We start from the raw sequence: 14,877 nt of genomic DNA, 5'->3' as shown, positions 1-14,877 counted from the left end.
TTTTGAAAGTACTGAGGACTAGAAAAGGGGGAAATGTGGGACTGTAGGAGGAAGGCAGAAGGGACTAGGAGACAAGGTTGGCATCGCCAGGAGCCAGACTCGCCGGGAGGAAAGAGGGCTCCGAGCAGGAGCTCTAGGCCAGGGATGGGGGCGCAGGGATGTGGGGAGGAGCTCGGTACACAGAAGGGATCCCGGGATGTGACCCAAACTTGCTCTTCTCTTTTCAGGAGATGCTGTCCATGCTGGGAGACCAGGGCAGCAGCTACAACAGCGAGGAGTTTCCTGATCTCACTATGTTTCCCTCCTTCTCAGAATAGAACTATTGGGGTGAGGATAAGGGGTGGGGGAAAAAAGTCACCGTTTGTTTTTCAAAAGCAACTCTTTTTGTAAACAAAATAAAAGTTCCTCTCCCTTCCCTTCCCTCACCCCTAAGGTGAACGCCCTTTCACTTCTGGCCTTCCCCTTTTCGTCCCGCCTCTCGGAGAGAATTTGTAGATGACATGGGGTTGAATCCTCAAGACTTTGGGGACCCTCTGAGAAACTGAGGCTGGGTGAGGTTAGGAATGCCTTTCCTAGGTCTCCTGACCAGGGATCTGTGCAGAAATGATTGTGCTAAGGTCAAGGGCAGGTTCGAGAACTTGACGTCCACCGTTTGCCTTGGATTCTATGGTTCGTTTTTGGAAAGAAATTCTGACTAAGGTGGGGGAAAGGAGAACTGTCCTCGTAAATGAGGACCATGAAACGTGGTAGGTGTATGTGGGGCTGTAGGACGGGAGCAAATTTTCTTTCTGCTGCTTGTGAGCAATTCCTCTGGAAAGAAACTGAATGAGGAAGCAAGAGAGGAGAGAGAGAAAGTGCGTGTGTGTGTGTGTGGTGTGTGTGTGTATCTGTATGTGTGTGTTTTCTTTCTCCCTATTAGGGAGTTATGCAAAATTTGTCCCAGATTTTATCTTTGTCTTTCTCTGTTTTTTCTAAGAGTCCTAAGGAGTTAAATCTTCCAGGTATTTTCCACTTAGTATTGCAGCCAAAGAGTATTTCAATAAATGACTTTGCTGCACTTCCATCGATGCCCAGCCAATATGCAACTGTAAGCAGATATGTAAAGTCTTCTGTTGATCTGTTTGGTCTCATCAAACATATTTAGTGATAAAGCTGGGTCATTCCTGCTTTTGGTGCTCTCGCCTTACATGGAAGATCTGCAGACATTACGGAGATAGGCTGGCAAGAGAAACATGTTCAGAAGTCCCCTACGTGGCCATAAGGATAATGCTGCATATTTCTGTCGGAATCACCTGTGTGTGTTCTGTGGCGGTTATTTCTGCATGGAAACTCAACTTCTTGGATTAGCAGGCCCAGTGAAAACACTGCTGGAGTTTATACCAAATACCAAGCCTTGCAAAGTGGCCTCTTCATCCCATTCTCAGAGTATCCAGTCTGGCAAGAAATTGAGACTTAGGTCTCCTCTGGGCCTGTAGTTCTTTCCCCTTTGCTCCCTCTCTCCCGTCTTGAGATTGAATTTGCTTGATAGCGTAAGTGTCATAAACCATGTGATAGACAGGGCCAGGCTGCCCATCCCCGACAGGGTCACTTAGTCACTAACTACAGCCATATCAGTGTAGGCACAGCTTCCTACTGTCACCCGTCGTCCTCAGGTAACAGTCATGTGGATCAGCCTTTTTTTCTTCATTGGCTCAGGCCAGTATCTTCAGTGCAAGACTGAATTAATAAGGAGAAGACGTTAAATGTAGCCATAGTGGACTAAGGCGCACGGGGGGCCTGCAGAGGCTGAGCAGTCACTACGGGCGTTCCCTCCCTTTGTCTCCAGTCTGGTGCCAGGCCGTGGAGTGGGAAAGGAAACAGTTTATTTTTTTATTCTATGTGCACACATACAGTATACATATATATTTATATCACAGTGTAAGAAACCAAAAAGTTGAGTTTCCAATGAAATCCTTGTTTTTTTAATAATCACCTGTTTTTAAATGTGATCAGAACTATAATATTGTACAGTTATTACAGGGCTTTTGGAGCGGGGAGGGAGAAGATGCTCTGGGGGTTTTGTTTCCGCTTTTCCTTCAGGGTTTTATTTTTGATTGTTTTGTTTTGTTCTTGTTGGCCTTTGTACAGTGGCAAAAATAATGACATGTAGCAAGTATTTTAAAACAAAATATTTTTTCCTTTTGTAAGCTTTGTGTTGTGTCATCTTGATTGCGGCTTTATTATTCCTTTCCAGCTCATAAACAACAAACACCCACAACTAGTTGAATCCATAGCCTGAGCTCCAAATATATAAACATAAAACACAGTGTGTCTATAATTTCAGGAATCAGGAATCACAGGGCTCGGATCACTCAGCATTCCTTGGTTGTCCTCCTGACCCTGACTCATTCTGAGTAAAATCAGCAAGGACATCTGACCATGGGGGTGGGGGTGGGGATTACCTAAATCCTTGGGAGAGCGGGGGAGAATTGGGATTTGAGACCAGCAGCGCCCATCTGGATTCCTTCCTCCAGGATGTCCTCCTCTCTGGGTGAAAAGGAATTAGGGACGGGGAAATTTACACTGTTCAGGTCCGGACCTGGCAAGCCTCTAGGACCATGTGGTTCGTCAGCGCATCGTCAAACCCAGAGGCAGAGAACTGTGTTCTTGAGGAATACGTGCGTAATCCTGCCAGAAACTGAATCCAGAGCCCATGTATTCTTCCTGCTCCAAGGACCCTCTTTTCCTGTTGCCCCACATCTGGTTATGGAAGAAAATGGAGTTTGGGGGTGTGGTTTGGGGGCTGAGCTAGACTCATGATCTGTCACATGCCTGGGTGTTGGGGGAAGTAGGAGAAGCTCAGATGACCTGGGCTGGGGGTTTTAGTAACTGAGACAGGCACTGTTCATCAGCATCCCACCACCTGAGAGCTTAGTAAGGGACGTCACGTGTGATCTTGGCAGTGCTTATGCCATTGATTCATGTGCTGTCAGAAATTCCCAGGAGTACTGCTTTGGGTTACTTTTAGAACCGGTTTCATCTGGCCCTTCTGGGCACATCCTTCCTCAGCAAAGGCATGTTTGGCTGGGAGAGCTAATACTCTCCATGAAGCAGCAACGACTTAGCCAACAAGCTTATAAAATACAGATGCTTTTGGAACCTCTGACTTCCCTTACGACTCTTTCCTAGCCTTCTGTGTTTATTCCCTCTCCTCTGATGGGAGCATCAGACACAAATACAAAACAAGTTTCAAAGTTGGAGAGACAGTAATGGAAAAGTCAGGAAAACGTGACCCCCCAATATAATTAATAAGGATGGGGGAGACCAGAACTGTGTCCCTCTAGCTACCAAAGAGAAGATAAGCCCCAACTTAATGTGATTTGAGGGTTGTTTTTTTACTATTTTTTTGGTCTGCCCTTAGAGTCGATGTGAAACTGAAAAAAAAGCAACCCTCCACCTAGGTGCACACCCCCACGCAGAAACATGCAAATCCACTACCTCCTCCCCCCCCCCCCAAGTCCCCTTCTCAGCATTTCTACCCTCCCTTCTTTCCCATCCAATTTTTCCAACCAACAGCTGGAGCTGACTTCCGCAATTCTAATGGAATAAATCCAGCACCCCAGTCATCCGCTCACATTATCCACAGTTCCCTGCGGAAACCAGCCCAGAGAACAGATCCCTGCCAGCAGGTAACGTTTTTTCGACTTCCTAGTACTTTTAGCTTTTCTGTTCCTGCCAATTCTGCATCGTAGAAGTGTTAGGGGTGTAGTGACTCGGGGATCCAAAGGCTGCGTGGATGGAAATGATGCCCTTAGGTCATTTCCTGGCCGTATACAATCTACCTGGAAATCTTTAGGATTTCTTCTAAAGGATTTGTGATTTGTATGTATACGTGGTTACTAGTGAAAGCCAAGAATACAGGGGATCCTTTACCCATCCTTCAAAGGGGGGGTTTTGTGTTTTGGCCCTTTATGTGGGGTTTTCTGTTTTGGCCAAAGGTACGCAAAGGGTTAACTTGTAGCGGGAAGGTGGAGTGGTGCAGGGAGACGGTAGCTCAGTACTTCCTAATCTGTGACATCTCAGAGTCCCTAACATTCCGGATAGTAAATGTCCTGCTGGATATTTGCCAGTTTGCAAAGAGCACACAAAAATGGACTATAAATTCAAAAGTTATGCAAGACTATAAATTGTTCTTAAAATGGAGGGCACATAAGTAAGTAAGCCACTGCAAGAAGTGAGCGACGCTAGACCAAACTTCTATAAAGCTGTGTATTTAATGGTCATAGCACATTGCTTTTCTGTCTTACATTCTTTTAACAAGCTTTGGTTCTGAGGCTTTTTGGCCTGTGAGGCGGTCACAGAGATTTTTTGTTGTCAGAGAAAAAACAACCCCAAAACCTTCCCACAGCAGCTGGTCAAGATTAGAACAGCTTCCTGCCTGAGGGGGGAACCAGAAGAGAAAGAAGAACTGCTAAGAATACTGAGGAGACAGGAAATCCATTCTCTCAGTTAGAAAATAGGAAATATGGTCAACTTTACCCTTGTCGACGCCTGCTAAGATCTGGAAAAAGGAAAGAATTTAGCCACTAAAGAAAAAGATGCCTGGAAGTGGTCGGGATGCAGAACTTAGCTGGAAATCTCTCCTCTGTGTATTCTCCAACCACCGTCATCCCCTTGCACTTACCTTGCCCATCTCTTCCAAGTCTGCTGGGGGCACCGAGACAAATGCTGAGCCCACGCTGATCGTCCATTTTCTACCCTGTTTCTAGTTGTCTGTGGATGTGTGTGTGTGTGTGTGTGTGTGTGTGCACGCGCGCGCGTGCGCGCGCCCTGAGTCTCCCTAGGTCAAATGACGGAACCAGGTATATCAGCACCCCATCCAATCCCAGACCCCTCCTGACCACCACTGTTCTCTGTCTACCTTCCTCATAAAGCCTCATACAGCGGAGGAAGGGGGTCAGCACTTCAGGTTCTGGAACTCCCCAGAATGACTGTGTGTGCATGCATTTTTCTGGTGAGAGGGGTTATAGTGGGTTGCAAAACTTTTAGCTTCTCAAAGGAGTCTATGGTTCCCAAAGGTGAAGAACCACCTGTCTGGGACTATGTCTCCAGGTAGCTCCTCATCCTAAGCCAGGCTAGGAACTTCTTGGCAAATAGAAGAGTCTCCTCTAATTGTCCCCTTCCCCAGAATGTGGGGTCTTAAGGTTCTGCTGCTGCTGCCCCTGGCGAGCTTTGCTCTAACCCCCGAGGAGATACTGGACACGCAATGGGAGCTGTGGAAGAAGACCCACAGGAGGCAATATAATAGCAAGGTGCCGAGGACCTGGAGGGGAGCACGGTGGGGGGGAGCCTGAGACCTCCAGGCTCCCTGCTTCTGTCCCAATACTTTCACCACCCCAGCCAAGCAACCCTGCCCCCGTCCCCTAACTGTTAACATGGGGTTTTCATTCCTACTCCTCGACTCACCCTCCATCAAGTACTATCCTTCCTTTTCGTTACAACTGTCTTATCTTTTTCCTTTGGGACGACTTCTCAGATGAATGTTGTTAATCCATAAGCAACTTTTCTATCCATCTCTCCAGAGCTTTGCATTCAATTATTCATGTTTCTTTTTGCATGCTCTTAATAAGCCCGTGGTCATTTGCCCAACTAGACGGTAAACTCTATCACTGGAACTTGCATCTTTTCTCCTAAAAACCTCCACAGTATTACATCATATAACTTTGTGAACCGCACACAGTGTATGCCTGTACTGACTGCTCTCTTTAGGTGGATGAAACCTCTCGGCGTTTAATTTGGGAAAAAAACCTGAAGCACATTTCCATCCATAACCTTGAGGCCTCCCTTGGCGTCCATAGCTATGAACTGGCCATGAACCACTTGGGGGACATGGTGAGTTGAGCCTCCACACCTGGCCTACCTGCCCTGTTGGCCTCAGGTCGCTGCTTAGGCCTGGCCTCTTTCTTCTTTGTCCCAGACCAGTGAAGAGGTGGTTCAGCAGATGACTGGACTCAAAGTACCCCCATCTCGTTCCCGCAGTAACGATACCCTCTACATCCCAGACTGGGAAGGCAAAGTCCCAACTTCGATCGATTATCGAAAGAAGGGATACGTCACTCCGGTCAAAAACCAGGTACCCTCCGGTCTCCTGGGTGTGGGTAGGTAAACTGGCACGATCTCTTCCTTTGCTGCTGCTTTGTTCTTAAGGTATGAAGGCCCCAGGAAAAAGGGGCAAGGAATTATGGTACCTCTCCCCATGCTAAGAGAATATAGCCTATTCCATTATTTATGTAACTCATCTCCAGCTTTGTACATGTAGGTTGTTTATGGGTTTTCTTTTTTTTACAAATAGTGTTGCTATAAGCACCTTTGTGCACAGGTGCAAATATTTACGCAAAATACATCCCAAAATTAAAATCACTAGGTCACAGAGACTCCTTTCCAAAAAAGGTTTTACACTCTTACATTCTTACCAGCATGAGAATGCCAGTTTTCCCATGGCCTTCACAACGTTGATTGTATCAACCAGATGATCTACTGATTTAACACTCATTCAACAAAAACTGTTTTTTCCCCCCAGAATCTACCAGGTGTAGTGCTAGCCAGTAGAGATTCAAGACAACTAAGTCATAACCCGTGTCTTCAAAAACTCTTCAATCTTAAAAAATAGAACAGGAAACTAAAATCTACACTCTAGCTGAACAAACCCTAATAATAGCTAGCACTTTTTGAGATTATTATGTGTCAGAAATTTATAAATCCTTGACGTGAATTAATTTTTTAATCCCATTAAGTATATTATTATTATCCACATTTTACAGGTAAGGAAACTGAGACACAGGGAGGTATAGTAACATACCCAAGGCCACATGGGTAAGGAAGGGGTTGCAAAGGCAGTATTCTCTGCTTCACTACAATGAATGGTAACAACAGTAGTAATCGTTACCAAAATCGTTACCAGCGCAATGACAATGCAACAAATGTTAAATGAAGAACAGCCACGGGGACCTGTGTGCTGGAGTTTCGAAACTGTCTGGAACTTCATCACCCAGGTAGAGGGAAGAAACAAAAAGTGGCACCTGCAGTGACTGACAGTTTCTCTGTTCCACCTCTCAGGGTCAGTGTGGCTCCTGCTGGGCGTTCAGCTCTGTGGGTGCCCTGGAGGGCCAGCTCAAGAAGAAAACCGGTGAACTCTTAAATCTGAGTCCCCAGAACCTGGTGGATTGTGTGTCTGAGAATGATGGCTGCGGAGGGGGCTACATGACCAACGCCTTCCAGTACGTGCAAAAGAACCGGGGCATCGACTCTGAAGATGCCTACCCGTATGTGGGACAGGTGAGACTGTCCCCACACTTACACAGCTCTGTCATGGCGCCTCCTTCCCCTCCTGTTACGCACTGGAGACAATTCTAGAAATCGCGTTTGCTATTAACTTATCCTGCTTTCTTGATGGGATAAGTGCCCACAGAAGGCCAGGAAGGTTCCCACAGTCTGGAGGAGCTTAGGCTGCCAGAGGCGATCTGCTTCTCTGCCCTGGAGAGAAAACAGAGGACGGGTTATTCCACAGACCTCTGAGCAGGTTTCTGGGAGCTCCTCCGTTCCCATCACAAATCCCAAACCCACCATGCCAACTTCATGAATCTCACTGCAGATCTGGAGCTCACTGAAGCAAATTGTCTAAGTTAACATGCAAACATATACAAAAGGAGAGAAAAACAAGTTGCTTCATATTTGTTGTAATTTTAGAGATCAACTCACTTCCTCCTAGAAGATCATTTAGCAACAGGAAGGAGGTCTGTCTTACCCAAAAGAAGGAAGATCTGAGGGCTTTTTACTGTACCTGGGGCTGACAGATAATATAATAGGGGGCCTTGGTAGCAGGCGTCTTTGAAGCAGCAACAGCAAGTTTTAGTAATAAAAATGATGGCTGTGTTGTGCTAAGCTGTGTGCTTCGTGCATTTGCTCATGTAATCCTCATGGCCGCCCTGTAAAGTAGACTTAGCCTCACTTTGTAAGTGAGGGAATTGACGCTTAAGGAGATGAAACAGCATACTCAAATTCATGCCACTAGTTGTGCAGCAGAGCCAAATTTATCTGCGTGATCTGTTTATCTGCTGCAAGCATTGCCAAGCGTGTCTTCTGTGCACAAGTGCAAGAATGTCTTTACTAGAATATAAAACCATGGGACAGAATCGGCCGACTCAGGGTACATGCATCTTCAGCTTTACCAGATAATGTCAAATGGGTTACCAAAGGGTTTGGAAAAATGGATACTCCCACGGGCAGTGTGTAAGAAATCCCATAGAGACAGCTTCATCAGTACGTTTATCTGGCTGTCTGCATTGACTTTATATTATATCATTTTTCCATTTTTAATTAGGTTAGTTTTCTCTTTCTTACTGGTTTTTAGGAATTTTAAAAAAATGTTTGAATACTAATACTCTGTGTGTTGTAGGTCGATGTTTGTCTTTTCGCTTATTTTCTGACGTCTTTCAATCCAGAAAAGTTCTTAATTTTAGTGTCGTGAAATTATGAATTTTTTCCTTGGCCGTTTGTGCCTTTAAAAAACCCCAGTAGCAGTAAGCATTATTTCTTCATGTTTAGTCGTCTGAAATGATATCTGCTGCAATAAAATGCTCATTAACGTAAATGACTGAACAGGTCCATTTCACTGGATATTTAACAACTTACACAGTAAAGTTGTTTCAACACCTCATGACATTGGCCACATCAAAACAGTACTTCATTTTGTAAATTTCATCCCATTATGATTCCATGTTATGTCTTTTTGTTTGTTTGTGTTTTAGCTGTCAGGTATACAAGGCTGAGAAACTGGAGGTACCTGAAAAACAATTCATTTAATCGGTGTACAGTTTTCAAAACTGCTGGGTCCCAAGTCCTGTTTGAACGCTGGGGCTGCTGTAGTGTGTAGTGTATTAAATCTGCCTGAACACTTTAGCTTTTTAACTCTGAACACATCTGGCCATTTAGTGAGTGAGATAATGTGAACTTGGCAAAACACTCGTTTTTAAATTGTCGACTACTCATTTGACAACTTTTTGTCATCACATGATATCAAAAACTTAAACAAATCCCAACAGTATATGCAACAACAAAAAAATCAGATTTACGTTTATAATTTTTTCCGTGTTGATTAATACAGGCAGCCAATTTTAAGGTTTGTGCAACTTAACTATTTTAAAGAAAAATAAATACTATCAGAGCTAATAGTTGATCCATGGACAGTTTGCATCGTTTATTCAGTACTATATTAACCAGTTTATTGAGACAGTGTTTAACTACTAGCTCAGAGACTGAATAATTTAAATGAAAAATTATGTAATATTTGAGACCCTATTTTGGAATGCAAGGAGCATTTGACTTCTCATTTCTGCTCTCCTGACCCCTCAAATGATGTCTTCAGCACTTTGGAACAATGTGGAATGATTTGGTTCTCATAATCAATTAAAATGAGAATTAGCCATATAAGATATGTGTTCCCCCTTTAACATTCTGAATCTTAAGCAATTTTTCTCTTGCATCTGCTTTACAGCCTTTAAAAAGCAGTTATTGTCCAAAACTGAAAGAACTTCACATCTGAGCATGTGACTGAATGGAGGGAGGTAAAGAAAAATAAAACTCAGAAAGGAAGAGATCTGATAGGGCAAGAGCCAGATAATACAGTAATTTAAGTTCATCCCAGCACATTACGCACATTATGCTGGCTTTAAAGTATCATTGCACGACGTCGTTCCGAAACGATTCCTCAGATATTTAATTTTTTTGTAGATCTGTGCAGTTTTTGGCACTAGGGAGTCATCAAGGGAAATATGGCCGCAAACAAAGGAATCTTGAGAAATTATTAAGACGGGATATCGTGTAATCTTAGAATATCATGTCAAATGCTGCTCTTATTGTTAATATGTAGGTAATGTATTCTTCCAGATGCATCTTTAGGGTTTTGAAAGCGTGGTCTGTAGGAAAATGAATTGCCAAAAAAAACCTACCACCTTCACGTGGGGGGTCATTAGATTTCATGCCTGTGGCTTGCCAGTGAAGCGTACCATTGTTACCTGGACTTGCAAACCACAGTGTTGGAAATTCACAGGCCAAATCACTAAGTTCTTTTTTAATTTGTTTTCCTGTCAGGCTCTGTTATTTTTCTTCTGTCTCTCATGAGAGCACGAGGTCCATCACAAGCTCTTCGCCTCACACTAGCTCCCCTGAGACAGGTGCGTAGGGCCCAGGCCTTCCCCCTAGCTGGGCTTTGGCCTCGACCCCACCCACACACACACAGCAGCTGATGCATCCCTGCCCTCCCAGGCTCACACATACTACAGGGCTAGAAGGTGATCTGTGCCTTAAAACAAATCTTATTTCAGAAATCTTTCTCTACACTGAGGTACTAAAAGTATTCTCTCTCTCTCTAAGTTTCATGGTGTTTGCTTTCACATTTATGTTTCAAGACCACCTGGAACTGATTTTTGTGTATGGTGCAAGGCGTCCACTTTTCATATTCTTTTTTACAGTTGTCGAAACTGATGAAGAACGAACAGACCCTCTCTGGAGGCCAGTTTGCAGCCCCTGTTAGTTCACTGAACGTCAGTTGAAACACTGGTAGAGTTTCTTGCTCACCAGTTCACTGCCTGTTGCTTTGTCCTAATCCTATTTCAACCCTGTTTTTTCCAGGATGAAAGTTGTATGTACAACCCAACAGGCAAGGCAGCCAAGTGCAGAGGATACAAAGAGATCCCCGAGGGGAATGAAAAAGCCCTAAAGAGGGCAGTGGCCCGCGTGGGACCCGTGGCTGTGGCCATCGATGCAAGCCTGACCTCCTTCCAGTTTTACAGCAAAGGTAGGGAGCTGTTCCCCCAGAGCACACTCACCGGTCTCTCAGGATGTGGGCTGGGCAGCTTCGCAAAGGTCACTGGGCCTTTTCAGTGCTTAGTTTCCATAGTCAGACAGAGTCTGCCGGAGAGAAGCTAACAGCTGCCGCAGCATAGAGCATCCATGTCAGAAGCCCTACTGATGGGATGGGATTCCACGGAGGGTTGGTCTCCTGGAGTGGGTGGCAGAAAGCCTCACCTTGACTGATTGTTTCCTAGGTGTGTATTATGATGAAAACTGCAACAGCGATAACCTGAACCATGCGGTTTTGGCCGTGGGATACGGGATCCAGAAGGGAAGAAAGCACTGGATAATTAAAAACAGGTAATGATGGGAACACTACATTTGTCACTCAGTCTCCCTCTGGACACTCAGCCTCAACTCCAACTTCCCAAGAGTCCTTTCTCTCTCTCAAATCAAGACAAAGTTGTCTCCGAATTCTCAGTCAGAGGCTACCCTAACATTTAATGGCCAGACAGCAGTACTCAGAGTTTGTGTTGGGCGGCTGGTCCTTGTGGAAGGTGCTTAGTCACAAAGGAGCAAGACGTCTGCGCGAGCTCAGTGGTCTCACGGCCCCCAAGAAGGACCGACCTAGCTAACCAGAACAGAGAGAGGCAGCAAGGACCAGCAGGAGCTTTGGAATTATATATTTTTTCTTTCTCTGTTCTCTAACGTGATCAGTTTGTTCAGGAGGTTTCCATCATCAGTTTGTCTAAAAGCAGTCGGGAACAATGTGGAGGTTTATTGTCCCGTGCGGCAGCTTTCTGCCCTTCTAGTTACACTTAGGATAGACACATAGGTGAACTGGCCAAAGATTTTGAAGTCTGTGGAGAAAAACGCTTTCCAGAAAGTAGATAGCAAAACTTCATGTTTCCTTCACTATTATTGGGAATAGATAAAACGACAGGGTAACCTTGGCTCCCTTGTGACTTTGGCGGGGGGTTGGGGGGCAGATTTATGAGAATTATACTTTTGCCTTCCTCGGGGGTCAACAGCAGCCTGGCAGTATCACTGCGTCCTGCCTCTGGGGAGTTCACAGGCCAGGGCTGGGCTGCTGGCTGGCAGGATAGAACGTGAGGCTGGGAGGTGCTTCAAATGCAACTTTTATATCACGGTCCCAACTAAGGGCAAACCCCAGCACCCTTCTAAGAAGGTGTTCCTTTTCCCATGGCTTCTGTCCTGTGTTTTCCCTTTCCCAGTCCCAAGCATTTACCGTGTCCTTACCCAGGTGCCAAGGGGGGAGGCTGCATCTAGGAGAGCTGGGAGGAATAAGGGACACGCCCAGGCAGGATCAGGGTCACTGGGGAGCTGTGGAAAAGGGAACAGGTGTAGGGGACAGGTCTTAAGGAAAATGTATTGGGTAATCAGAGAATTGGCTGGTTGGGGAAAAGGGACAGAAAACTCAGGAAAACAATTTAGGAAGATACACAGACCATTCTCTCTCTCTCGCTCTCCCCCCTAACCTTCTATTCTCTCCACTTGTTCCGTTAGCAATCTCATCCATTCTCCTAGCTGCATTCATCTCTCCTATGGGTTTTACTCCTGTGATCACAGCTTCAGACTCTCTTGCCTCTTTCGCATGCTCTAGACTCATGTTTTCAAGATTGCTCGTCCTACAACACAGATCGGATCAGATCACTCTCCCAGTCAGAAACCTTCAGTGTCTCCTCCGCTACGATGGGTCAAACTCTTTAGTCTGGCCATAAAAATAAGTCCAGCGGATCTCTACCTACCTTGCCAGACACAAGTCTCACTACACCCCATCAGGCACCTGAGTTTTCAGCCATGTGATCTTAACACGTGTCCCATGCTTTCCTGCCTTTCCTGTTACTCACTTCACATGCCTCCACTGGCATCCCATTTCCATAGAACCAGATTCTATCCAGCCTTTGGCCTCAGCTCAAATGCCACCTCATACAGTAAGTCTTTTTTGATCCTTTGATCAAAAGCAATCTCTCCTACCTTTGAGACCTATGGCATTATGCCTTCTCTCTATCTCTTGACTTTGAACTCTTTTAAGGTCAAAAACAGTCTTATTCACTTTTGTATGCCATCAGTTCCTAGCACGGTACTCAGTGTTTTCATACCTAAATACCTGAGGGTAATAAGTATTTGTCTTGATTGGTTCTACAGCTGGGGAGAAAACTGGGGAAACAAAGGCTATATCCTCATGGCTCGGAATAAGAACAACGCTTGTGGCATTGCCAACCTGGCCAGCTTCCCCAAGATGTGACTCCAGCCGGCCGACCCCACCCTGCTCTTTCATTCTTTCCGTGATGGTGTGATGGTGCGCCTTACTGATGGACTTTGGAAGGGAGTTGGTGTGCGTTTCGTGAAGCAGAGGGAGTAATCCAGAGATTGTCCATTCAGTCTCCCCGTTTGTTTTTGCTTCAAGGGACCCTCCTACTGCTTCCCTTTTCTCCACACAAGGCCTTTAGTTTTTCACTTGAGCCACAGGAGGAAGTTCCCTAACAGGCGTGCTCTTAGGCTAAGAGAGGTGACCGCAGCCTGCCCTGACTGTTGTCCTAGGGCGGATGCTGGGTAAGTAGTTAGAGGCCACAGGTCTTCAGATAGGCTAGATTCTCATTGAACAGTTTGGGGACCAAGGTGACCTTGGAGACTTCTGAGCCTCCAAGGTCACTTCTTCTATCTCCCAAAGTAGACATTTTCTGTGTTTTATACCCCAATTCATAAATCTATTCCTAAATTGTTGGTACAAGTTAGCATGATACAAGAAATGTGTTTTCTTTTTCCTTCTTTGCGTTTTTAAAGTAAACTGAGTATTTATCTCTTGTCTATAACTTAATAAATAGTTATTTAGTAACCACTCATTTCGTGTTGGATACTGTGTGAGGTGCTGGAGACAAAAAGGTGCATAAAACACATTCCTCGCACTTGATGTGCTCGTTGTTTGAAGAGAGCGTCACAAACAATTCATCTCAATTCACTTATTTGTTCATTCCTTCAATATTTATTAGGTGCTTACTCTGTACTAAGAAATGTACTAAATTTCAGGGGTTAAATGGCTATAGGGAGACTTCAATATTTAATTTCATTTTATGGGGACCGGATTAAGTGACACATAAACTTGGGTCTTGAAAAAATATCTTAAGGCCTCCTGAAGTTCTAGAACCGAAACGTTTGCTGTTAACAAAAGAGGACATTTGAGACTCTTTATAATGGTAGGATTAATTCTAAAAGAACTTAGCTGACTAATAATAAATCAGCACAACCGGTTTTACCATTTTTCACAAAATGCCTATTATTCTTACCACTAGAAAGAGTTCACATTTATTGGATACTAACCATGTGTCAGGCACTATTTAACCTCATTCTATGCAAAAATTATTTATTTTTTGTGCGTAACTATTCATTGCCATGTGCTAAGCAGTGCATGTAAGGCTAGGAGGATGAAACAAATTAGTAAGACATGGTAAGACATGGCCTTGTGACAGACTAGTGACAGACTAATAATACCAATAATACCAATAATACCAAACAACTAATAATACCAATCATAATGAAATAAATACTAATTATGCAAGTTCAGGAATGAGTCATTAATTCTTCATGGGATTTTAAATGAGGCTTCATTGAAAACGGAGCTTTGAAAGGTCTGAATGGGCAGAGAAGACAGGGGTGGGGAGTGGGATGGAAGGAGGGAGAGTGTATCACCCGAAGGTTCTGGTCGAACAGAGGCACTGAGGGAGCAGTGTGTTTACAGGGTGAGGGCTGGAGCGGCTCAAGTACAGGATATTAAGACATCCCTAGTAGAGCTGAGGCGAGGACAGTAGGTTGGAGATGAATCCTGGAGGGCGTTCACTGCCTCCCGTGTCCCAAGAAGTTCATATTTTATTTTATAGACACACCGGCACTGAGTAGGCATCAAATATTTTTGAGCAGGAAGGAGACACGCTCAGATCTATATTTTAGCAGGATTCCTCTGGCAGCGATGTAAAGAACAAGTAACAGATGAAGCACAAGATGGCAATGCAGGAACCTGGAGGGAAG

The 14,877-nt window shown here is 44.7% G+C and overlaps 2 protein-coding genes across 4 annotated transcripts in view; both read left to right on the top strand.

Moving 5' to 3' along the window:
- Positions 1 to 2,126, top strand: part of ARNT (aryl hydrocarbon receptor nuclear translocator) — a 53,996-nt gene extending 51,870 nt beyond the window's left edge. For all 3 annotated transcript variants that reach the window (XM_019740003.3, XM_019740002.3, XM_019740001.3), the window contains one exon: positions 228 to 2,126. In XM_019740003.3, coding sequence (XP_019595562.2) covers positions 228 to 317 — 90 coding nt within the window. In that variant the 3' untranslated portion in view covers positions 318 to 2,126. The remainder of the gene's footprint in view (positions 1 to 227) is intronic.
- A 1,400-nt stretch (positions 2,127 to 3,526) lies between these two features.
- CTSK (cathepsin K) lies at positions 3,527 to 13,697 on the top strand. The gene is made up of 8 exons (XM_019740006.3): positions 3,527 to 3,668; positions 5,168 to 5,291; positions 5,749 to 5,871; positions 5,957 to 6,112; positions 7,096 to 7,314; positions 10,669 to 10,834; positions 11,085 to 11,190; positions 13,000 to 13,697. The coding sequence occupies exons 2-8, from the start codon at positions 5,169 to 5,171 to the stop codon at positions 13,097 to 13,099; spliced, it is 993 nt and encodes a 330-aa protein (XP_019595565.1). The 5' UTR covers positions 3,527 to 3,668; position 5,168; the 3' UTR covers positions 13,100 to 13,697.
- Positions 13,698 to 14,877: the final 1,180 nt, after the last annotated feature.

The sequence above is a fragment of the Rhinolophus sinicus genome, chromosome 7 (assembly GCF_057876585.1).
Source record: "Rhinolophus sinicus isolate RSI-liver-muscle chromosome 7, RSI-T2T, whole genome shotgun sequence".
Classification (NCBI taxonomy): domain Eukaryota; kingdom Metazoa; phylum Chordata; class Mammalia; order Chiroptera; family Rhinolophidae; genus Rhinolophus; species Rhinolophus sinicus.
This window is presented reverse-complemented; position numbering and strand designations above follow the sequence as displayed.

Coding starts and splice junctions, on each gene's coding strand:
- CTSK (XM_019740006.3), top strand. CDS start 5,169: ATGTGGGGTCTTAAGGTTCTGCTGCTGCTGCCCCTGGCGAGCTTTGCT. Junction 5,872..5,956: donor TGAACCACTTGGGGGACATG/GTGAGTTGAGCC, acceptor TCTTTGTCCCAG/ACCAGTGAAGAGGTGGTTCA. Junction 10,835..11,084: donor CTTCCAGTTTTACAGCAAAG/GTAGGGAGCTGT, acceptor ATTGTTTCCTAG/GTGTGTATTATGATGAAAAC.